Source organism: Rhynchophorus ferrugineus, unplaced genomic scaffold (assembly GCF_030347505.1).
Source record: "Rhynchophorus ferrugineus isolate W39M unplaced genomic scaffold, kcgeb_rfMv2 rfM1, whole genome shotgun sequence".
Taxonomy (NCBI): domain Eukaryota; kingdom Metazoa; phylum Arthropoda; class Insecta; order Coleoptera; family Curculionidae; genus Rhynchophorus; species Rhynchophorus ferrugineus.
The window spans coordinates 34,124,005-34,149,124 of NW_027472580.1; the positions used below are offsets into that span (position 1 = coordinate 34,124,005).

Genomic DNA, 25,120 nt, shown 5'->3' on the forward strand with positions numbered 1-25,120 from the left:
TTCGACTTGTTCTGCAGGTTTGTCAGGTTTTTTGAGCATAATTATTTGTGCCACCTTTAATTTAGGTTTTGATTTTATGAGGAGTCCCACAAATATTGTTATATTTTTGTTCCCATATTTCGTAAGTTTTAATTGTACAAGTTTTTTATAACCCATTGGCTCAAGTGACCCCTTTAAGAGATTTTTTCATTATAAAGTGAATTTACTATAATAAACAATGGATTGACTAAAGTTTTCTTATCCCAATATGCAGTTAAATTAATAAACAATTGATTTAAGAATAGATCTTTTCTAATTTTTCCTTTGAATCGACCCTACGTTGATATCAACAAAATCTCCTTCTACCAAATATATTTGTAGCTGTAGTTTGTAATGATGGTGGTTAGAACTTGAAATTTGAGACTTTCAAGTTTGTTTTGGTTATCTAAAGTCATTTGACAAATGAGTTAATGTCTTAATTCTTAGTTGTGAAAGTTGAGAATATGCAACTACCGCCTACGTGTCTATTAATGAGAGTTGCTGTTTTCTTGCACCGATGTTTACCATCGTGGCGAGTGTGTTGAATACGAATTCTTTCTAATTAGACGTAAATCTATATTTTTTCACCCCCCGAACGAAGAGTTCCATTACGAACTTGTCAAAAAGTCGAGCTATCTAGCCGCGGCGGCAAGAGCGGGCAAACTTTCCGAGCGAAAAGTTCATTACGTTCGTTCCTCCTGAGCGGGCCAGCTACCCCCGCGGAAGTGGCAGGAATCGCATCTGTCAAGGCTAATTAGACATATCAAACAGGTGGCGCGGAGCCGCATCGTTTTTATGGCGAACTTGCATTATAATTTCCTAATTTCCATTCATTTTCCGGTACATTTCCATACATATTATACGGGCGGGTCGGTCGAGATTTTTACGACGGGGATGAAGAGACGCAGGATCGGATTTTATTATTGTTATGACTGCCAGTTGACGGCCTCCTCAGCGTTTCTATGAGCCACATTCTTAGATATCACGGAGATTAATATCAATAGGGACTTTATTCTTGTTATATATAGGCATTTATGGTCGTAAATCAGCTCGGTCGATAGTTATTTTTACCGCTATTGATCAACATTTATTTTTACCGCTCTTGATTAACATTTATTTTTTCTTATTGGTTTTACTATTTATCGGCCTATAAATAAATTTAAAGGATTTACAACAGATCGTGTTACTGTGTATTAAATCGCACCGGGTACATTTGTTACCAACTTCATGTTCTTACAAGCTTCACTCTTAACTATATTTATTTTTTAGTGCGTTGCATATGTTAAAAGTTTTACCTTCTTATTTCAATTTGAAGAAAAATGTGACTGAAAGTAATCGATTGGTGTGTGAAGCTTATGGCAACTATGCTTCATCTATTTTAATATGCGAGTACTAGTTTTGACGTTTCAAAAGTGTTGATTTTGTCACCGAAGACAACGAGTTTTCTGGGCAGACAAAAAAAAAACGAAGACGAGGATTTGAGAGGATTACTCGATGATGATCCATGTAAAAAACAAGAAGAATATGCAAAATAGTAGAGGGTAACAGAAGAAACCATTTCATGTATTAATACATTGAAAGGCGTTTGTTCATGTATGAAAAACTGTTTCAACGGCAAATTCAGATACGTTTTTTGCATCGTATTGTTATTGGTAATGAAATATTACGATATGATCCATTACGATAATCCAAAGTGAAAAAAGTCATGAAAATATTCCGATCATACATCAACATCAACCGCAAAGTCTAATATATATGACTGGGTATTATATACTATGAGCCGCTAAAACCTAATGAAACCATCAATGGGGACCGCTATGGACTACAATTGATGCGTCTAAGCAGAGTACTGCCTGAAAAACGACCGGAATATTAGTAAAGACAAAATAATGTTATTCTTGAGCATGATAACGCTGGACTACATATTGCAAAACCGGTGAAAACATATGACATATGAGTTGTGACCTGTTTGAGAAGCGCTTCATTTCTTACGGAGATGCCAAAGGAATGGGTCAAGACTTTCATTTGTCAATTCTCACTTGATTAATGCTGTTACGACAGAAGCTACACAAACCCTTTATAAAAGCTATAAGCTAAGCTGTAAAGAAGTGCTGCAACTATAATAAAACTGGACGTAGTATGGTCCGATGAACTTTCGTTTACATTGTTTCCTACAAACGGTCAGGTTTATGTATGGAGAATACTAAAAGGTACCTATTATCTGGACTACCTGCCTTCTACAATCATGCATGGGTGTTATGATTTGCGCTGCAATATGGTGGTATTCAGCTACTCCTCTCATTCACATCACTGTTTGGATTATTGTCAATGAATATCGCAATGACATCGACATTCTCAATGATGAAATTCTTACTATGAACAGCATATGGCTGCCAAACAGTGCCATATTCCCGGATGATAATGCCTCATACAGCCAAAAAGATTCAATCTTGGTGTGAGAAGCATCAACCTCAACATAACTGAATTGTTTTGGGAAGTTTTAGAATAGAAAGTGGGTAATAGATTTACATATCCAACATCATTGAAGTAACCGGTGGATGTTTCGGTATGAGAATGGGACAACATTCCACTGGAAACTATTTAGACAGGATGATTCAGACCGTGAAGAATTGCAACTGTTTTAAAAGCAAATGGTGGCTCAACGCCTTATTAATAAATAAATAGTGTGTATGTCAGGTGTTCATATTATTTAGTTCATCCCCTCTATGTAGATTAATACGGCCCTGGATATTATAAGAGATAAATCTGCTATCTGATGACGTTGGTATCTAAGATGTACCCAGACAACCATAATAAATGCATATTCTATGGTTTAATAAATCAGAAATAGATATATTTTATTATAACATTGAAAAATTAATGACACAAAACAGACTTCCATATTCCAACAGCAATAAAAATATTTACAGTTCGGGTAAAAGATAAAATGTGAAAGAAGTTGCGCTATAAATCAACTGAAGAAAAAAGAAAATTCAAAAGACTATTAAAGAAAAAGCGAAGGGAGATGTTAAAACTATCACTGGTGTAAAGAAAAAATAAATTAAAAGCATGAAGGCCAAAGTAAAAAGTGGAGTTAATAGAAGTTAATTAAGAAGATAGTTAATAAAACGGAATTATTTACATAAATTTGACTTGCCACAGCTAACAAAATGTCCAACGCTTGGAATTCGAAGTTAAGTATTAGGTAGTATAGAGTAAGTAAGTATTAGTCCAGTATTAGGTGCTATTGGTAAAGATTGTGTCTTTTGTTAACATAACGTTACTAATATTAATAAATATGGTTTTGTAAAATTTTTATGTTTGTTTATTAATTAGTGTTTATAATATGTTGTCTAATAAAAGTTGCGTTTCTTTAACTGTTTTTTCCATATACATTTTTTTGATGACCGCGAATCAAACAAATGTTCAAGTTTTGGAGTGTCTCAAATTAAACCATCAAGGGGCTGTTAAATTCGTTTGTTTTGGTTATTGAAGTGCAATGAAGCAAAATCGAGTAAAAAACAACGAATTTTACAACTGAAGAATAAAGAAAATTAAAATACTATTAAGGAAAAAAATGAAGGGGATAAATAATGTTACAACCAGTGTTAGGAGACAAGGAGAAATAAACTAAAAGTCTGAGGGCCAAAGCAAAAAGTGGAGATAAATTTAAAGAACAGAATTATTTACTCAAATATTACTATGGCGAAAATTAGATATAGTGCGACAGCTGACCAAATATCCAACTCTCGGTATTCGAATTTAAGTACGTCCAGTATTAGGCGCTATTGGTAAAGATTACGTCTTTTGTTAATATAGATAATATAAAAAATTATCAAAAAAACCAGCCAGACAGACAGAGGGACCTGATCCCGGAGATATCTTTAATGCCGGCGAAACAGGACTTTTAGTAGTGTTTAACAGTGTTGCTAGGAACAAACTGTACCAGAATATACCAACTTAAACTACTCACCACTGGAAAATATAAAAACACGATGCTTTGAAAATTTCAATAATTTACCCGAATTTTAATTATAACAGAATACCCGTCAAACGTCTGAATAAGGAGATGAAAAAAAAACAATGAAAATCTTACGCTTTTTCGATAATTGTACTGGACATGGAGATATTTCTAGTTTAACAAACATAAAAATAAAATACCCCGTTACAAACACTACTTCGAAACTTCAACCACTAGACCAAGGCATCATTCAAAGCTTGGACTATAGAAAGGAAGTTGTCAGATGTTAATGTTGAACACCAAACACTAACTACAAATGACGTGTTACAAGACATGTGGATGATCGCCAGAGCTTGCAATCAAGTCAAAAAACAATAACAAGCTGCTTCAAGAATAGTGGATTTAAAGCTACATGTGGTGATGAGAATAATGCTTGATACAAGTTCAAGTTGTTCAAGAAGAATTCAACTTTCCCGAAACTAAGTTCGAAGAGTTTTTTGCTTTCGATGATGGTTTAGCCGTCTGTGGAGAATTCACTGATGCTGAAATTGTCACATCTGTATTTTCAGCTGCTAATAAAGAAGCGAAAGACAGCGAAGAAGGAGAAAGTAAAGTTAATCAGCGTGATTTTATTATAAAAGATGCTCGTAACGCTCTAGAAGTAATAGAATGTGTATTTCTCAAAAAAACATGGTTCAAAAAAACCGCGAATCAAACAAATGTTCAAGTTTTGCGGTTTCTCAAATTAAACCATCTAGCGACTGATAAATCCGTTTGTTTTGGTTCTTGAAGTGCAATGAAACACAATCGAGTAAAAAACAACAAATTTTACAACTGAAGAATAAAGAAAATTAAAATACTATTAAGGAAAAAAATGAAGGGGGATAAACAATGTTACAACCAGTGTTAGGAGGCAAGGAAAAATAAACTAAAAGTCCGAGGGCCAACGCAAAAAGTGGAGATAAAGAACAGAATTATTAACTCAAATATTACTATGGCGAATATTATGTCCAACTGGTATTCGAATTTAACTCCGTCCAGTATTAGGCGCCATTGGTAAAGATTATGTCTTTTGTTACAATAACGTCATGAATATTAATAAACATGTTTTTGTAAAATTTGTAAATTTGCGTTTCTTTAACTGATTGTTACTATATAATTTTTTGTCATGACGGCGAATCAACCAAACGTTCAAGCTTTGTGGTATCACAAATGAAACCATCAAGCGACTGGTAAATCCGTTTGTTTTGGCTGTTGAAGTGCAATGAACCAAAATCGAGTAAAAAAACAACGAATTTTACGCCGCGGTTTTATGGAGTTGTTTTAATTCCTTTACGATGGCGTACGTTCATCCGGCGTGTCCTGTAGCCGCACCATCATAAATATCATAGCCGGTTCGGTAAAATTCCATGTAAAACACGAGCGTTAAATTCTCGTTCCGCGGGATTTCACGACCGTAAAATCGCTAAAGTTGCAGTAAATTGGCTGCAACGGCTTAATTTCGGATCAATTTACATTTTTATAACTGCGAATGTTCACCGTAGTAGAGAGATGTTATTCGTCTAATTCCGCCAGTAAAAGAAAACTTAGAGGAGAACGAGTACCAGTTGAGAGATTATCCGATGAACGAACTTAATTCTAGATTTATTGTTCATTCTCAAACATATCTTAATCCTTATTATTGTAAGAACATATAAAACGGCATTGTTGAGGAATTACGTAAAGGGTACTCATTCGTTGATTACACTCATTCGAGATGTATACTTTTGGACATAAAGGCCGGCACTTTGACTAGAAATGATAGAGTTTCTAAGAGTCTTTCGAAGAGTATGTTGTTGATGTCATTGATAGCCGAATGTTATCGTAATCACCGTTGTAATATCTTGTATGATATCAAGATAGTGACCACTACAACGCTTTGTTGAATATTTGTATTTATAAAAGGATATGTTGAAAATGACTTGTTGATTTTGAAATAAATGTTAAATGTTTTTGATGAGATAATTAAGTATTCTGCTTTTTGATTAGGTTACTGTTGATACTGAAGTCTGACAACAGTTTGATAGTTTAGGACGAGCGAACAGACAAAGACGGCAAGGTCTTGGTTAAGGTTTAGGCAGTATGGTATTAGTAGTTGTCTAGAATTTGATTGGAATTTTGAAACGGTTTCCAATGGTTGACTTTTGAGCATTTGTTTTGTGCAGTTTTGTTCTTTTGTTTTGACGAAATATACTTAATTAAGTTGTTATGTGGAAAACTGATATATGTTATGCTTTTACAGTTCTGCGGACAGAACCGACTTCAGGATGGCCGAATGTAAGAAAATATAGAACGGAATTGTTAAGGAATTACGGAAAGGGCACCTGATTACTTATTCGTTAATCGAGGCGGGCGTGATATCGACACCGGGCGATGGGAATCGCCTTGACTAGAAATGATATAGTTTCTAAGAGTCTTTCGAAGAGTATGTTGTTGATGTAATTGATAGCCTAATGTTATTGTAATCACCGTTGTAATACCTTGCAAATAATCAAGATAGTAACCATTATAACGTTTTGTTGAATATTTGTATTTTATTTACCAAGATATAAAAGTATTTCTTACATTATGCTGAAAAGGTAATATTTTTATTATATTGACTGAAAAGTTTTATAAAAAAGTTATAATAAAATATATAAAGTTGATTAAACAGTAGAAACACTATTTTTATTAAACATTGCTGTTTTTGATAATAACTCGTTTTCCGAAAGATGAATCATCACTAATTAGTTACGAATTTTCAGCTTATCAACAGCTGAAATTGTTACTATATAGATTGATTGAAAATGCCTTTCCAAATGGTTTCTTTGTCTGTTAGACCAAACAAAGAAGCGTTTTCCAGAAAACAGTAACATTGGACATAATAATTAAAACTGAATACGTAGCTAATCTCAGTAGTCCTACTAGATGTCAAGTACTAAGAACCATCCAATTTGAAAACTAACAATGTCAACTGAACAAAATAAATGAAGCATTGTCCAGAAAAAGACAAAAGGAGGAAGTAATAGATGTAAAGTCATCCTTTTACACATCCTTGTAACTCTTGATTACAGGTTAAAATACATGTTGTAATGGTTGTACTATGTTTGTACTGTTGTATGTATTATGTTTGTTAATATAGATAATATAACAATTATTAAAAAAACCAGCCAGACAGATAGAGGGACCTGACCCCGGAAAGATATCTCTCTACCTAATGCCGGCGAAACAGGACTTTTAGTAGTGTTTAACAGTGTTGCTAGGAACAAACTGTACCAGAATATACCAACTTAAACTACTCCCCACTGGAAAATATAAAAACACGATGCTTTGAAAATGTCAATAATTTACCCGAATTTTAATTATAACAGAATACCCGTCAAACGTCTTAATAAGGAGATGAAAAAAAAAACAATGAAAATCTTACGCTTTTTCGATAATTGTACTAGACATGGAGATATTTCTAGTTTAACAAACATAAAAATAAAGTACCCCGTTACAAACACTACTTCGAAACTTCAACCACTAGACCAAGGCATCATTCAAAGCTTGGACTATAGAAAGGAAGTTGTCAGACGCTGATGTTGAACACCAAACACTAACTACAATTGACGTGTTACAATACATGTGGATGATTGCCAGAGCTTGCAATCAAGTCAAAAAAACAATAACAAGCTGCTTCAAGAATAGTGTATTTAAAGCTACATGTGGTGATGAGAATAATGCTTGATACAAGTTCAAGTTGTTCAAGAAGAATTCAATTTTCACGAGACTAAGTTCGAAGAATTTTTTGGTTTTGATGATGGTTTAGCCGTCCGTGGAGAATTCACTGATGCTGAAATTGTTATATCTGTATTTTCAGCTGCTAATAAAGAAGCGAAAGACAGCGAGGAAGGAGAAAGTAAAGTTAATCAGCGTGATTTTACAATAAAAGATGCTCATAACGCTCTAGAAGTAATAGAATGTGTATTTCTCAACAAAGGTTTGAGCGACGGTGTAGTCAAATCCATCAAGGAATTGGTTTGTGTTTTGGATACAATAATTAACATCGTTGGTAAGCACACCACAATTTATTACTTTTTCTCTAATAGAGCGAAACAAAATGAAGGTTAAACTACAATAATTACATTGTTGATTTACTATGTTTATGTGTAAATATTGTGATTGAATTTGAAAGTGTTCTTATTTGTTAGTGAAAATCGTTCGTTTTAACAGGGTAAGTAGATGAGTATTTACGTAATATTGAGGTTAAAAAACAAGTTACCTCAACCAAAACTGAAAATCACACTCAACAAATAATTTGATATAAGGAATATTGTCTAATTCTCTTCGATTTTGTTATATCGAGGTTGGATGGAACACAAAAAAGTCGCACCTAAAGGCTAAAATACAGAGACTACTGAAATATTACGTATTTAGAGAAAAATTAAAAAGGGCTTCTCGTCCTATTATATAATCGAGTCTTCGGCGCCGTCGGATCTAACTTTAATAGGATTTGTGGCTCTACCTGACTAATTTGAAAGATTAAGAGAGGATTAAAAGCCGTGTAAGGTGTATTAAAGGTCCTCTAAACTGAGACCCATCTCTGTGATCCGTATTATCGATGTTCGGCGTCGAGTAAGGCGACGTCTAAAGCCACGGTCAGGAAGGTGCGACCGGTTTTTGATCTCTGCCGGCCGACCATTTAACATCTCACGGGAACTATCTCCAGCTTGTGATTATAACCATTAAGAAAACTTAGTAATACAGTTAATATATTGTTATTTTAATCAGAAACGTATCCGATTCGTTGAGCTTGATTGAATTTTCTTTTCTTACTGTATCGCATTTCACGTGAAGCTCAAATTACATTTACATTTACATTATACCATTATTTTTAAGGGCGTGCGAGTTTACTTTTTTATAAATTTATTAACGCTGGTCGGGTTACAACAGACGGCAGGGAGAAAAGGTGGTAGTATTTTAAAATTATTTTCATTCGCAATTTCACGTTTTTTTTTTTTAATTTTTATATATCAATCTATATTTTATTTGAACGGAGTTCTTTTCTGGAAATCTTCAAGATTTTATTTCCTCCAGGTTTAAGTTACATCGAATTGTGACGCTTGGTTTCATGTCGATAAATTGGCGTAGGACACAGTTATTGTTTCCTGAGGGTTTACAACATATGTGCATTTGAGACTATTACTCTATTTCTAATATGATCTCGGAAAGTAATATCCAGTATTTGCGGTTGAAATATTTTGGGTTTAATAATATAGAATGAAGTTGTATAGAAGGACTAGCAAAATAAGCCTTCAGAAAATCTTGAATTTAGTCGTGATTGTGATATTATATTTCTTCTAAACGTACAGTCCCTTATTTTGGCTTAATATTGCTTTTAAAGCCAAGATTTAAGATTTCAGACCCAAACTTAATTAGTATTTGATGAGTGTTCCCGACTAGTTTACTCCACATAATTCTAAATCACAGTACAGTTTCCACACATAGCTTTACATACTAGTTAAAAGAGTTTTAGTCTCTTCAACCTCCGGGTCCGCATTAGTCTATTATAGTCGACTAGTTGTAGTACTTCGACGATTTTATCTTCATGTAATCTCACTTAGTGCTTTTTCCGATTAATTTCTTCGATAACTGTTGATCCTCATCTCTATTATACCATGGGCCATCAACCATGCTGGGAAGAGCCGTTTTGATAAGTTAAGATATATAAGATAACTTTAAGATATATGAAATATATTGATAATTGTAATAATTAGCAGCGACGTGATAATTCGGATTGCCCTTCAAGCAATCACCACTTTTCAATTGAGGTTGGCATCCAGTGTCGTAGCCTAGTACCCGGTGGAACTCCAGCCGAAATAGGTTTAAGTGTTGAGAATGCCCCTTGATGCGAGACTGTAAGTTTCCTTTAGAAAATATATGATTTCATCAGTCGACTGTAATTCCGTGGTGGCAATTTACTCATTTTGTATATTAATCCCAAATGGCATACCCGGTTAAAAACTTGTGAGGCGTCCAGAAATACATATAGGCTATGCTTGAATGCGGAATTATTTTAGAACCAATTATTACTAGAAAGAAATATATTTTTTGTATATAAATTCCACATAGACCTTGTAGTATTTAATTTTAATCATTATTTCATAGTTCACTCAGTACCTTTATTGACAGCTGTCCGTAATCTATTTACTAGTTATTTCAATGTTGTTACTTGTAGCGAGTATAAAGCAGAATTATCAGCAAATGTGACCATTGTTACTCTTTTACATTAAGTTAAGTCTTGATAAATGGTTCCAAATGTGAATATTCAGAAATTCAGAAGTGACGATTAGAAATGTAATATTTCAGAATCTGGCTCATTTTATTAAGTAAATTATTTGCTAACTTGTATTGGATGCCTGAACATATTATTTGAACATTTCTGCTTGCTCTATCTATATGCCTTATATATATTTTTTGATGAGAAAATATCATAATAGTAGATTAGTCAATAATCTCATATTATTATAAAAATCTAAAAATAATCATATATGATACCGTGCATGTTTTAATTTTAAGATTTAATTGGCTCAAAGCAATTTCCAATGAATAGAGTTCAAATCATTAGCCGTATTTATAATATATTGTTGTTTGAGTTAATAGTGAAAGTAGCTATACTGGTCAAAAATAATTTTTTCATGGAGTCGAAAAATTGGCAGGATATAAGATGTTTCAAAGAACGTGTATTTTTAGAAAGGTCACTATTCACGTTACTACAAAAACACCTTTACATTCAAAAAGATAATTTAATAACCCTGATTTGGAGCCCATTTACTTTTTTATTCAAGCATATCAAGAAATGAATCTCAAAATCAAGTGTTTTTCGAACCTTGAAAACGGTGCTTCAATTGGATTAGAAAAATTATTTCTTTGTTAGTTGAAAGCTTTGCACTAGTCTAAGTGTACTAGTCTTCAAGCGTAATATTTGATAAAAAAACGAAAATGGAGCAATTTTTCATGGTAACAGTTGGGGCAAAAGTCCAGCTACCATTTTGATTGCGCGCCAGCTTGGTTATGTGACATTTAGCTCAGTTTCGCTTTCTTGCCGCATTATTGCCACTAAGCGGAAATTGCGTCAAAAATATCTTAATCGTCCAGTGCCTCACAAAAACCACAATTTCTCGTTTACATGCGAATTTTCGACGATTTTGCGCGATAGTTTTGCCGAGTCTTCAGAAACACCAATTCGGACACATTTCTGCACGCAGTTTAAGGCGAATTTTGAAAATGTTGATTTGAAAATGTTCCCGTACAAAATTCAATTAGTCCAAAAATTGCTATCTAGAGATTCTGGTCAACGAGTTGAGTACAGTAATGCAATCCTAAGGCTGTCTGGTGAAATTCTGGTGAAGATTTTTCATCTAAATTGATAACGACCGATAAAGTTATCACCTCAATAAACAGAACAGTCGGTTTTCGGGGACACATAATCCTCAATTAATTCATGAAACATCATCGCAACCATTAAAAACAACTGTATGGTGTGGTACTCATGCTGGAAACATCATCGGTCTCTATTTTTTTGAAAATGACCAAGGTGTTACTGCTTAACGACACCAAGACATGATTCAAAATTTTCTTGTGCCTGGAAGAGCAAGGGCTAGGGGATATGTGGTTTCAGCAAGATGGGCCCACAGCACACACAGCTCGTTCAACAATTCAATTATTGAATAACGCTTTTCCACGAAGACTTACTTCGCGAAGTGGCATTATCATATAAGCAAGTAGTATTATTATTTAGCACAGACAGCCAGATCTCCGGATTTAACAACACCAGACTTTTTACTATGGGGTTTTTTAAAATAAAAATCTTATGTAAATAAGCCCCAAACGGCTCAACGTCTTAAAGGCAATATTTGCCACGAAATTCAGTCTCAGATGTTGCAGGATGTCATGGAAAATGAATTAAAAAGAGCCGAAAGTTGCATAGCGAATCGCGGTCACCATTTAGCCGATATAATTTTTCAATCATAACGAAAAAAAAAATGTAAATACCAAATCACTTTTTTATGAAAACCTAACTTACTTATATGTTCTTTGAGCAAAGTTATGGGTAATCAAAATGGTAGCGAGACTTTTGCCCCATGTTGTATAATAAATCCTTGTAGTAAATACTAATTTAATTTCAATCAAACAGTGAAATAATAACAATAAATGATTACATTATAACAGTAAAATACCGCAATTTATTTCTTGCCAATAAGAAGATGGGTTAAAAATCACATTTAACTCAAGAATTTTTCATAGTAACAGAATATTTCTGGGGATTTTATTCCTTTCTATACAACATACAACATTTTTTCTATTTACTATTGAGGCATATTGACATTCGAAAATATTCGAATATCAAAAATGAGCGAGTCGCGAATAAATTCGACTTGCCTCTTCATCTTCCGATAGGTTTTCGGGTAAATATGATGCCTTATACATGGCCGTATATATTCGGGTCACACTATAATAAAACCGTTCTCGGTAAAGTGTTCGCAGCGACGTCATGAACTAGGAAAACTAATTTTCCTGCCTGTTGAAATATCTGCGGCTGTCATTCTGGGGCTCGAATTTATTTTATACATCTTCCGTCTACCAAACGCCCGTCCGTCCCCCGTTCGGTACGTGACGTGTAATCGTACACCCCCAGAGACCCGACCATTATGAGATAGTTAGTGGTTTCGCGTCCAATTTAAGGGCAAAAATTCGACCGTTTCACTCCGCTCCTGTCCCTCGCCGTTCGGCTTAATAGCGGTTCGCCTAATGAACGTCCATCTCTCCATTATGCGCGCTTTATTAAATCCACTTCCGAAACGTGGAAGAATCGTATACGACCGTCGGAGCAATATGAAAAATATCGGACCGTAGGATGGGAAGATAACTTAGAAAAAACAACACTTCTACAGAAGTAATTCTCCATTTCTGTTTGTCTCTTTCTCTCTTATAAAAACCATGCGTAATCTGTGTTGCTACAGTACTTGAATATCGAAGAGTAAACGCCTCAATTAATTTGAGGTTATGTTACAGTTTTGTTTCTTTTAAGTAACCGTATTCGGTCCACTTCGGTAGTTTTCGCCTGATTATGCGACGTTGCCATTTACAAGCAATCGAGAGATTGAATCCAAAGTACCTCAGCCATAGAGAAATAAAGATTTAACTTCATAGGAAATTTTGGCGAAATGTTTCGCGACGTCCAACATGTAGATGTCGCTACGTTTAACATATTACTTGTTTTATTAGCTATTTCGTTTTGAGAACAGTGTGGTTAGCTTTTTATAACATTTATACATTAAATTATTATTTTAATTTATTACTATATACAAGTCGGTAGTTGAAATGCATTACCGTTCTAGAAAATGTTGTGTGCCCGGATGCACAGATAGTGAGGATCATTGCATCATTGTTTTCCGTTAAAAAAGCGATTTTTAATGGAAGTGGATCAAAATCAAAATTATATAGAAGGTAAATTGAAGTATAACAGTTTGTGTTATTAATAAAGTGTTAAGAGAAACATAGTTTCATTCAATAAATTACACGAAGACCTCCATAAAGTGATATTTTAGGTTAAGTTGCGAATTCAAAAATATATATTATACTCTTCAAGTACACGAATAACTTAAAAGAACTATAACTTTGGTTCGTTATTGTAGTGTTTATGTAATTATAAATAATTAGGTAATGTTTTATTTTCTCTTTTATCTTTTCAAAATTATTTTAAAATGGAAGATGTTTATAAAACGTTCTTCATATTATATTTTTTATATCATAAAGGACGAAAAATTGATAAAAACATTTTAATTTGGGTGTCAACAGAAATATTAGATTAGGCATAAAAGGAATAGTTACAAACTAAGTAGTGTTTCAGTTTAAATATAGCGTATAAAACGATTAAAATTAGTCCTTAATTCACCCAATAACAGTATAAATTATATAAAAATCAATTATTCTTATTGAAAAAACTCTTGATACATTAAACAGGACTCAAGTAAGAGTTGCATTGTGGCACATTATTATGAAATTTAAGGGTACATTTAATTAATTCTTTTATTTGCTCCATTTATTTTTATTCTATTTATTTTAATTTTTTTTTCAGCTAAAGGAATTCCAATTTTTGCGGTGAAATGACAATTACAACAAAATAAATAATGCTTGAATGTTTGGCACATTTTATGTGTTTGATTTTCAACTATAGGACATACTTTTATACCTAAATACAAAGTGGAGAACAGTGTTGAGATAGTTATTATTCATTATATTATTATCAATCATTATACATATAAGTTTATATACAATCTAATCATTGATGATTAAGTTTTTTCTTAAGAGAGTATTAGCAGAGCGTAATGGAGTTGTTGCATGCAAATTTCTTGGTTTATATATTTAATGTTACGATAAACTGTAGTCTGACAAAATCAAAGACACATTTTTAAATACAATCGATGCAGTATCTCTTCAGGTTTACTAATATAATGTGTATTAGCTAATATCATTATATAATAATATCGTTTTATTGGTATATTTACGTCTTCTTGATAAATTCTTTTTATTATATTAAGTTTGTGGTTTCCATATAGTGATCAATGAAAAATTGTTATTCTTATATCTTTTGTTTTAGTTTCTTTAATTTATTCATAAGTTATAAATACATGTATATTTAAATTTCTTTTATTAATATGACAGAAAGAACAACAAGAAAATCATAAAAAACTATACTATTGTAGTTTTGCGTACACTGGGGGACATATTCTGTTCATTATTTTTTTTTTTGAATACTGGCGAGAACTTAAACGATCATAGGAAAGAGACCAATCAAGCAGGCGGTGAAATTTTTAATATTCGGTTTATTGGCTGCGTGCCGGCAAAGGTAAATCGTAAAATATCCGGCGTTCGAGTACAATACTAAAAGAACTAATAACAAATTACAATTAAGTACAATGGAACAACTTTGTAAATTAATGGACGGCCGGAAAAAAGGAGAGAATCAAATTGCTGTCACGCATTTCGATGTTGGCAGATCGATATTGTTTTTTTTTCCGGTTTATAGGTAAGATAGCGGTTTTATTTCGGTAATAAAGGGCATTTTATTGGTCGCCAAGCCCACGAAATAATCAGCTTCGTTCGGTTAAATTATGTGTTACATAAACTATTTGCGGTGACGCGAGAAAGTCGAAAAAAACAGGAAGAAAAAACGGAAATGGGAATGTTTCAGCTATATATCAAATCAACGTAATGTTTTTAATTAATTATAGTTTGTTTAAATATGTTATATAGTCCGACTGATACGGCACCGGTTGTTCGAAAAAAAAAACTGTTTGTTTTCTTTAGTGCATATATTTAAGGGTTTCGTCTATATTAAAATAATATTTTATTGATCGGCAATGTGGTTTGTGCAATTGATTTGGTGGATCCGCAGTTCTTTCAGTTGAATTCATTTTATGTCTAGACCAGATAAACCCTCGTTGGTAAAAAGGAGACTTTAAAATATTAAAAAAAAAATTATGTGAATTAAAACATTTTATAAACATTTCCTTTCATCATCTGGTTTTTATTCTTTTAATTATCTCGGTCTCTCTATTTTGTGATGTGTTTGTATTTAGGCCATTTTTGGAGATACAATTTCTCTTTGCTTGTTTCCTATAAACTCTAAAACCCTCTATAATGAATGTTTTTTGTTAATGAATTCTCAATTCAAACTTGAGGAATTTTTTAAGAGGTATGATTTTCACAGCTTACACTTTACATTTTTTCGACTTAATCACACGATCGTGTCGCACCAAAATATCAGAAATGGTCTGAAAATAGATTACGTGGGATTTTTTTGCATTTTTTAATTGTATGCAAAAGTCTTATCGAATTTTTACACACACTGATAAACATTATTCAATCAAATGATATTTTCTGGAAATATTCGGTTTTATATTCAATTTCATTGTTTTCCTATCGCTCCAGAATATTACGAGCGAATCAATGTAAATAAGTGGATAAAGAATTAAAATAATGAGATAATATTCAAACGTGACCCGGCTAATTAGTAAAATTCTAGTAAAAAACTTGAAACGGGATTTTCGAAAAATAAAATACCTTATAATTTAAGCGCGATATTTTCCTTCCTACATCTCCGTTGCATTAGTGGGTTAATTAATATTTGTTTAAGTTTGGTCTATTAAAAAAGTGGGGCTTTAACCAAATAATTTTTCTACCGCTTTAAAAATATTTTTTAATTGAAATGGAGAAGTTAGGTGATGTAATACAGGAAGTTTTGGCAAAAAAAATTTCTGGGAAAAGACGAGCATTTGATGGTCTTAATTCCATCGATGAAACCATCAATGAAGATCACTATCGACAACAATTGATATGTTTGAGGCAAGCACTGCGCGAAAAACTACCGGAATATGAGCAAAGACGCAACAATATTAACCTTCAACATGACAACGCTTGACCACATGGTGCAAAACTGGTGAAAACATACGTACTAATATTAAAATAGGGAGTGCTACCCCAGCTGTCCTATTCTCTAGATTCTGCTCCTTCTGATTATTACTTGTTGAAGGTATATTTCCTTATTGATTGTTGAATAATCGAGAAATACTTAGCAGAAGCTCCTGAATCAAAGCAAGAACCTAAATTAAGGTCCTGTCATCGGACGAAAAGGTGCTTTTGACGAAAAAAACTTTTTCGGATGCAGAATTTTGCGGAAAATAATTTTGATTGGAAATTTTGTCTCTTAACTGAAAAACAATTGACTCAGATTATTATTGTAAACTTTTAGGTTAGCTGTTTGTCAAATCATCGCAAAAATAAGTGGACCAAATGCACGAATTAATGTAACAGCTGCTCTATTTTCTACCTTCAGTTCCATTCTTTTCAACAGTCATTAGGCCTATTAAGTGAGGAATGGATTCAATTATAATATCAATAGATCAAGTGTACTGAAGACCAGGGAGATTATATTGAATAGTGCTGCGAATTTATATAGTAACCATTTTATTTTTTCATATTGTAGGAATGTTCGTCGGGTCGAAATGTGTGGTTGCCGCTGCGATTATTTGTCAGAACACTCACTACTATTTTTGGAAGGAATTTGCACGAGAACTGAAAACATTGGTTGAAGAAATACTGTTTATTTTATTAAATTATACATGTGGTCGACGGGAGAATTGACAGGATATTAGATTAGGCAGAGGAAGTACGGTAGCGCTGTAGAAGTGGTACTATTACAAGGGGATAGAGAAAAGAAAAGAGAACGAGATGTCGTCGTGATGGTCTTTTATAGCCTGGAACTGCATGGTACCAATCCACCGGCGTTGTTAACCTTTATACTTGTTGGTGAATTCGTGGTGGCCTAAAGGGTTGTGGCGGTCGCCACAATATTATTCTATAAGCGGCAACCTGTTCGAGTTCCTCTATCGATATGGGAATATTTAATCATATTTATGGACTGTCTCCTGATGTGTATTACATCGCATCAGGTACATTTGTGACTAACGTTGAACGTCACTAATATACTTCAAATTTTAGTAGATATCATTTCGTCGAAGTGTGACCAAAACATTGACTCAATGTGTTGAAATTGTTTGAATTTGTAATGAGCTTGATTAAATCGCATTTGCGGCTGAAGGTTATCGAATGCTGGTGAAGCTTATGACAACCTTGCCCCATCGATTTCGACGTTTTAAACCCAAGATGAGCCTTCAGGATGGCTAAACAAATTTGAAGGCCAAGATTTAAAGGTATTATTCGATGATGATCCATGTAAAACGCAAGAAGAATATGCTGCATTGTTGGGAAGAACACAGTAAACTATTTTCAAATCGCTTGGAGAACATGGAAATGATCCAAAACTTAGGATATTTTGTGATGTATGAATTGAAGACAAGAGACATTGTAAGGCTTGTGTGAAATGCTGCTGCAACGGTAAAATTGAAAAGGATTTTAGCGCCGTGTAGTTACCAGGTGATGTAAAGTGGATTCATTACAATAATCCGGAGTGAAAAACATCATGGACACTACCTGGTCTTGCATCTACTTCAACATCAGCGGCAAAGCCCATAGCCTCAAGATAATGCTCTGTACTTGTACTCTGTATTGTACAAGATAGTTTTAAAGTAATTTATAGATCTAATATAATATTAAAGATTTTATCTTTATTTCTACAACTCTGTAGAAACGAACAAATGTAAATAATTAATATGAGATAAAATAATGAGAGAATAAATAAGCGATTCTAATTATTATGGTAAAATTTCAGCAAAAAAAGTTGAAACGAAAATTGAAAAAAAGAAAAACTAATCACCGAAAAGGATGTTCAGCGCACTAGATATTTTGCCCGCTAACATCTCCATCGCGTTAGTGGTTAAATTAATATTTGCCCGGTTCGGAATGTTAAAAAGTGCAGGTTTAACTAAATAATTTTTCCTATCGTTTTCAAAAGGATTTTTAATGGAACCGGGAATGTTAGAAGGCGTACTTTATTAGGAAATTCCAGCCAGGATATTATCATTACCGCGGCAGTTATACATTGTAATAGAAATAGAAAAACGGGCGATGAAAGCGGGCAGAGTTTAATTAATATTTAATAATTCCGCGAAGTAATATGTCCGCCGGCAATAACGGAACCCCGGCCAAATAGAAACGTAAGGATTATTATTTTCCGATTTCCGCTTTTCGCGACGTCTTATTAACAAACTTAATTAAAGCGTCTTTTTTAATCAACTATTGTTATTTGATCCGGAGAGGGCGCTGCTCTATTTAAAGGCCGTCCGTTCTTTTTCCATCAATTAAGATGTTCATGTTTTAATGATTGCAATTTGTCTGGCACTCCATGGGATAATACAAACAACTAATGACTGAAAGTCTGCCTGATAAAACTCGATCCAATTGATTAATAACTTTTAAAAAAATTACAATTAATTTTTAATTTACTTAAGTATCGTAGTGGGTCATTTTGTTTTTATTGGGCTGAATATTATTTGCAATTGTTATTTCAGATTTTCTAAGTGGACATAAAGAAATATTAAAATTATATTTAAAGGTCTCTTTTTTGCCAATCTGAGCTTATCTAGACTGTATCCACTGGCATTAATCCTACCGATTGGTTACTACTAGTTACTGATCAAGTTAGAGACCATCTCAGAAATTATCCGGTCTTACCCAGCCTGATTACTGGCTTGGCTGGATTGCGTATTTCTTGTCAGATTTTACATTAAAAACATGTAGTTACGTGCCATGCTGGCTTTGAACCCACGACTATCGCACCATTAGGAGCGTCCTGTTGCTTTAACTATGGCTGTTATCAAACCAGTAAATTAATTTAAGACTTTATAATAAAAATGTTTATAACAGTTTTGTATGGTTTGAAGCATTGAATGCCTCGTAAATTCCTTCAACGGTTCATTTAGACCGTGTGATATTGATTCATTTCGAACTTCTCTCTTGGACAGTGCAGTGTTTCTTATCAGTTTTCTTATCTTTAATATTTACATTATTTTGTTCGGTGAAGTGTCTTAACCTTATCCTTCTAACAGTAATTTTTCCCTCAATTTTTTTTAGGTTTCCACTACATTTTTCTAATAAAAATGTTTATTCAGATTTTCTCTACTTTTTAAATCTATTCTAATTTTATATTTTGTTTGCTTATTTCAACATTATATATGTTATATCATTTTTTTTGCCACAACATCTGTTATTCAGCAATATTAACTTATTTTATATTAATATTGCTTCTGTAAATATTCACAGGCATATAAGTAAAGTAAAGTATAGAGTGAAATAATTAAATGAAAGGTAGAGTAGATAAAATGGTAAAAAGTCTTAATATTAAATTAATTAGGGGGTAAATGAATAATAAGAAATAATAAGAATAAATTAATAAGAGTTAAAATTAGTTAATACAGAATAGTAAAACAAACGAATACACAGAAAATATATAATAAAGGAAAAGACTGGAGGTAAAATAAATTAGTAAATAAGGAACCAAATGGAAAATTGTAGGTGTATTTCTATTAGATGGTTTAATAAATTATCAATGTGAATAGGTGCGGGTATTTTCTCTAATGGGTTGGGTATGTTGGTTGGTCTAGGTGTTTCTTGATCAAACAAAATTTCAAAATGTTTCGGACATGTAATGTGGGACAACAGTGGTTGCTAAGCGATGTGTATCTCTTAACCTGAGATATGAAGTGATAATGATCAATCATAAGACTGTTAAGAATTAGGTGATTAGACCTGCTGAGGGTTAAGTGAGGCGTTATCTCATAGTGGTAAAAAAAATTGTTTGATCACAGTTTACTGTTGTTCTCGATCAAATATTTTTGTTTTCGCTTGCATTTTCCTTTCCCACGTCTTTAAATTCTTTCTTCCCATTTCCCCTTAATTATTCCTTATTTCTTTTTAACATGTGCCTTCTTCAAATGCCCGTCCTTTATTTTTAATTTGTCATCTACAGTTATGACTTTTAAATTCCTCAAAATTAATTTATAGTCTTAATAAAAATAATTTTGGCGAATTTTTAAAAACCGGTATCTTTTACATACAATTGGTTAATTAAAATTTGTTAATAATTTTTAGGATCATTTTATTTAACAAAATCTAAATAGTATATTAAATGTATAAATAATTTGAAAGTGGCTTGTCTATAAAATCTTATTGTTGATTGTTATTGATGAATAATTAATTCAGTTTCAAGTTTCAAGGCTATTGTATTCAAATATTGATTATTCTCGTCTTCTCAAATTGACTTTTTGAGGATTCAAAATGGCAGTTGAATGATAGATCATCCGTGCTATAGTCTTGATTTGGTACACACCCAATGATTTATTTTTATTGTCATATATGAAGAATTAATTATGAGGATAATGTTTTTCCACAACAGAAGATGTGTTTCGAACATGTGTGAAGAGAAAATCGAAATAATGCATAACAATATATTGAGCTTTATAGAGAATTTAAATTGAATTGAAGCAATACATTGGTAAACAACTGTTGATAAATGATTATTTTTGATGTTAAATCTAAACTATTCAAGATTACCTTCGTAGGGTTGACTCAGCCTTAACAACATACTATTGTAAGTTGTAATAATTGTATTGTGGTGTATGATCTTGTTTGACCCGTAGAATTAAATATATATTTAGCTTAAAAGCTTTTGCTCTGTTTATTTTTTCAGACAGACATTAAGAGAAATGGAAAACACGTTTCCATTTGCGGCAAATTATATCAATTTCTTTTAAGTTAATTGAGATATCGGTACTATATCGATCATTTCTGATTGCTTTCTAAGCACACATAATAAACAGGAAGTTCGTGTTTCAATTATCACGGCTTAATGTATTTTGGAGTGTCTACAATTAATAGATACGATGCTAATATAAATTTACTTCCTCGAAATATGGCTTAAACGTATTATCGTTGATTGAATCATAATCATATTGTCTATTGTTAAAATTTCTGTTAGTTTTTTAACGATAATATATTTGTACTGGTCAAAGCTTCAAATATTTTCCGATAGTTTTATCACGATTCTGTTAAAGTTATTGGGTAGACTTTGATCGACATTTCAAACCAACGTTCTCTAATAATGCCGGAAATACAAAAGTACAACTATATTCGAACTGAAGTTATATAGATTAGGTAGAGAGGATGTTTTATTGAGTTTATTGTCGTAACTACTTACTGTCTAGCCATTTGGAATCGTACTTGAGCGTCCTCTTGAAACTATACTCTTTTCTGCCGGTGGTTAAATTATGCAGGTCGGTCCGGAAGATGACTGTGTCGGCTTTGGTGAATTCGGCATTGGTACCTGAAAGTTTTATAGAATTTATTAATTAAATAGAGATGAACAAGACACTTAACTAGGAAATAAGTTATGTTTTTACTTAAATATAATAGATGCTGTACCTGAGTATAATCCTGGTAGGTCGCCTGGATTACCTTTTTCTACCCATACGGCAGTAGAATTATCTGTTGGATCGTATGGGCATTTTGCTATACCCATACCTATCCCAGGAACGAAAGTGTTTCGACTGAGATGCGTTAAGTTTCCCTGAAATAAAAAGATAATAGTTATTAAGTTGTCATTTTAAACAATTATTATTAGACAATTATTGAATAGGGACAACATGTATGTAAAACTTTTATTGTATATTGCTTTTAGCACTTTATTTAATCACTATTTTGTATTTATTTATGTAATATATTATGTATGAAATTTATCGCAAACTAACTTAAAAATAACCTAAATGAGATAAAGGGGCCAATTTTATTATGCACGTATTTGTTTTGTCGTACTATTTGTGGGTACTTTTATTTTTATAAATATGTGTTGTTGAAAACATACTCCACTGGCACCAGCGTGACTATATTTATTTAAACATATTTGTAGAAGAAATCTTTATATAATTGATAAAGAATGAGCTTGCAAACTTATCGAAATTATAGTGAAAGATCGATATAGACTGATATATGAACTGATATTAGAACTCATCTCAGAACCAATCAAAATAATCTATATAGAGCAAAGAAGTACATGAAAAAATTTAAATAAGTTCTACCCCACCCCCTTAATATATCAAATATCGTCATACTTTTCACTTTGTTATTTATTCTTCACGAGCAATACTTGCTACATTTAAATGAAGACACACCAAAATACCCCATGGTTAGCCTTGCTCTATATATTGTTTCCTCAATGTCAAATTTTACTACTATCAGAAAAAAAGTATCGACACTGGCTGATGAAATAATATACACAATTCCTTATTCAAAAGAATCAAACCATCTGATCTTGTGTAGTGTTGTGTAGTGTGGTGCAGTTAATAAAAAATATAGCAGTGACATGTATAAACATTATTTCATCAGATACTGAGATAGGGTCGATGGGTCCTCCTAGTTATATACCTAGATTTAATTAAATTAGTCCTTTTACTCTATTATGAGGGAAAGATGATTAATTTAATACATTGTGGCTGAATTTCGACCATAGGGCGATCACTAGTAAAATATAATAACTTAAAAAATAGGTAAAGATATTCATTGGATATTTAAACATTTAAAAAAATAAATTACCGGTATATAGACCGACGGGAGTGGATACGGAAAATTAAAAAAATTACCTAGTGTTGTGCCGGGATGTGGAAGAGGGAGACCGTTCGACCGTTGAAGGAGGACGAAATTTGATCTCTGGCACAACAAGCGCAGATAAATTAATAAGCATAGCTGGGATCCGGCCGTAATATCGCTTATATTCCGCTTTATCTCCAATTCCCGGGCTCCATTATTTCCCTTTTCGCCGGTCGCACGTTCCTGCCGCAGCCAGCCAACAATAAAAATCCATGACCTGGTATTTTTCCTCCCCGGCCACCGGAGGCGAAAGGAGAAAAAACGGCGACAGGTACTCGACTGTCGTCATTTAAAAAATATAAAACGTGCGGTAGATGGCAGGATAATAGTTATTTATGTACGCATTCCTGAGACGTTTTTGTTTTCCCTCTCCCGACTACGCGATGTTGTCCTTTCATTTTTTTAAATTAGGAAATTGTCGTTGTTCCTGCAACGTTCACGTACTTGTTTCGCACCGATCGTCACTTCCCCCTCGCTATTGTTGGAGGCTGAATGTTTTATTTTTGCAAATGTGGGTAGAAAGACTGAAATTTAAAAGTAGAATTAATATGTTGTCTAATATAATAACTGTTAGAATCTTTTGATCTCTGTGATTAGTCATTTATTATTCTCGTATTTTTAATAGTTTTTTAAACTTTTGTTTAGAATTATGCTTGAAGTTTGGAATTTAATGGCAAGTGATAGTTAACGTTGTTTATAATTACAATGTTTATTAATTTTCATTAATGTACAGACGTGTACATTATTATTAATAAAATGTTAATTTTATTAAAATCTACACTATTTTTATTATATTTATACAATATTTTAAAAATTATAAAAAAAATAACAATTGCTATTCAAGGTATCAAACACCACTGTTGTAACCACTGTCGTTCGGCGATTTTCAGGAGTTTATAAGTTTTAGTTACTGGGTAAGCCTTGGTAGCAGAATTCTAAGCTTTTGTGTATGCTTCTTTTGTCAAAATACGTTGATATTTATATAAAGTAAGATATAATCTGCAAAATCACTAAATATTAATAAATTAATAAAAAAATAACAAAAATTTAGTTATAAATAGCGTTGGAACTATCTACTAAAAATAGTCGATAGTAGCAAACAGTCGAACTAGTCGATAGGCAAAAAAATAGTCAACTGAAAGTAGTAATTACTATTTTAGTCAAACACACACTTAGATTTTTTCCAATCAAGATAATAGATGGAGATGTACGAATTTCTTCCTTGAGAGAGAAAAGGAAGAAATTAATTACTTGGATCTCTGTGTCTGTATAGATTCGTTCATTTTAAATAATTATAACTGATCCCTAATATGTTTCATCGTATGTTAATATTTAGAAAGTACCAATGACAAAATTGGTTTACATGTTCCTTCTCGTAATAATACTAATTTTGGGAAAGAAAAGAAAAGAGCCATCTTTACCAACTATTTATTATCACACACTTTTTAAATAAAATAACAATTTTATTTATCGTTAATCAGGAATATTTTAAAATTATTATTCGTTGAAATTTCAAAGTTTTAATATTTAAAAGATTCAAGTCTTCCAGAGATTTGAAAAAGAAAATTGAAAAAAATTAATAATTATAGTTACGTATAACACTTATATTTTGAACAATCAATATTATTTCTGTGATAAATATTGTCTAACTCTGATGCAATATTTATATATGAAAAAAAGACGCTCTCCAAGCATTATTAAAAGGAAATTTTGCAAGGTGTAATAGTGGATTTTTTAACACATACATAGATATGTTGGTAGATTAAATTGGAAACATCATGTCAGGCAAAAAGCTGAGCAGATCAGACTCAAAATTAATCTGGTTAGTGGGAAAATAATCTGACTTCGTTTATCATTCAACATACAAATTCCTTTATAAATATATTCCTTTATTGTATATATATATATATATATATATATATATATATATATATATATATATATATATATATATATACAATAAAGCCCTTTTGAAAC

General features: G+C 32.5%; 1 protein-coding gene across 2 annotated transcripts in view; it reads right to left on the minus strand.

The window, feature by feature from the left end:
- Positions 1-25,120, minus strand: part of Sema2a (Semaphorin 2a) — a 1,190,156-nt gene that overhangs the window by 18,395 nt on the left and 1,146,641 nt on the right. For both annotated transcript variants that reach the window (XM_076419451.1, XM_076419450.1), the window contains 2 exons: positions 21,923-22,067; positions 21,699-21,824 (listed from right to left, as the gene is read on the minus strand). In XM_076419451.1, coding sequence (XP_076275566.1) covers positions 21,699-21,824; positions 21,923-22,067 — 271 coding nt within the window. The remainder of the gene's footprint in view (positions 1-21,698; positions 21,825-21,922; positions 22,068-25,120) is intronic.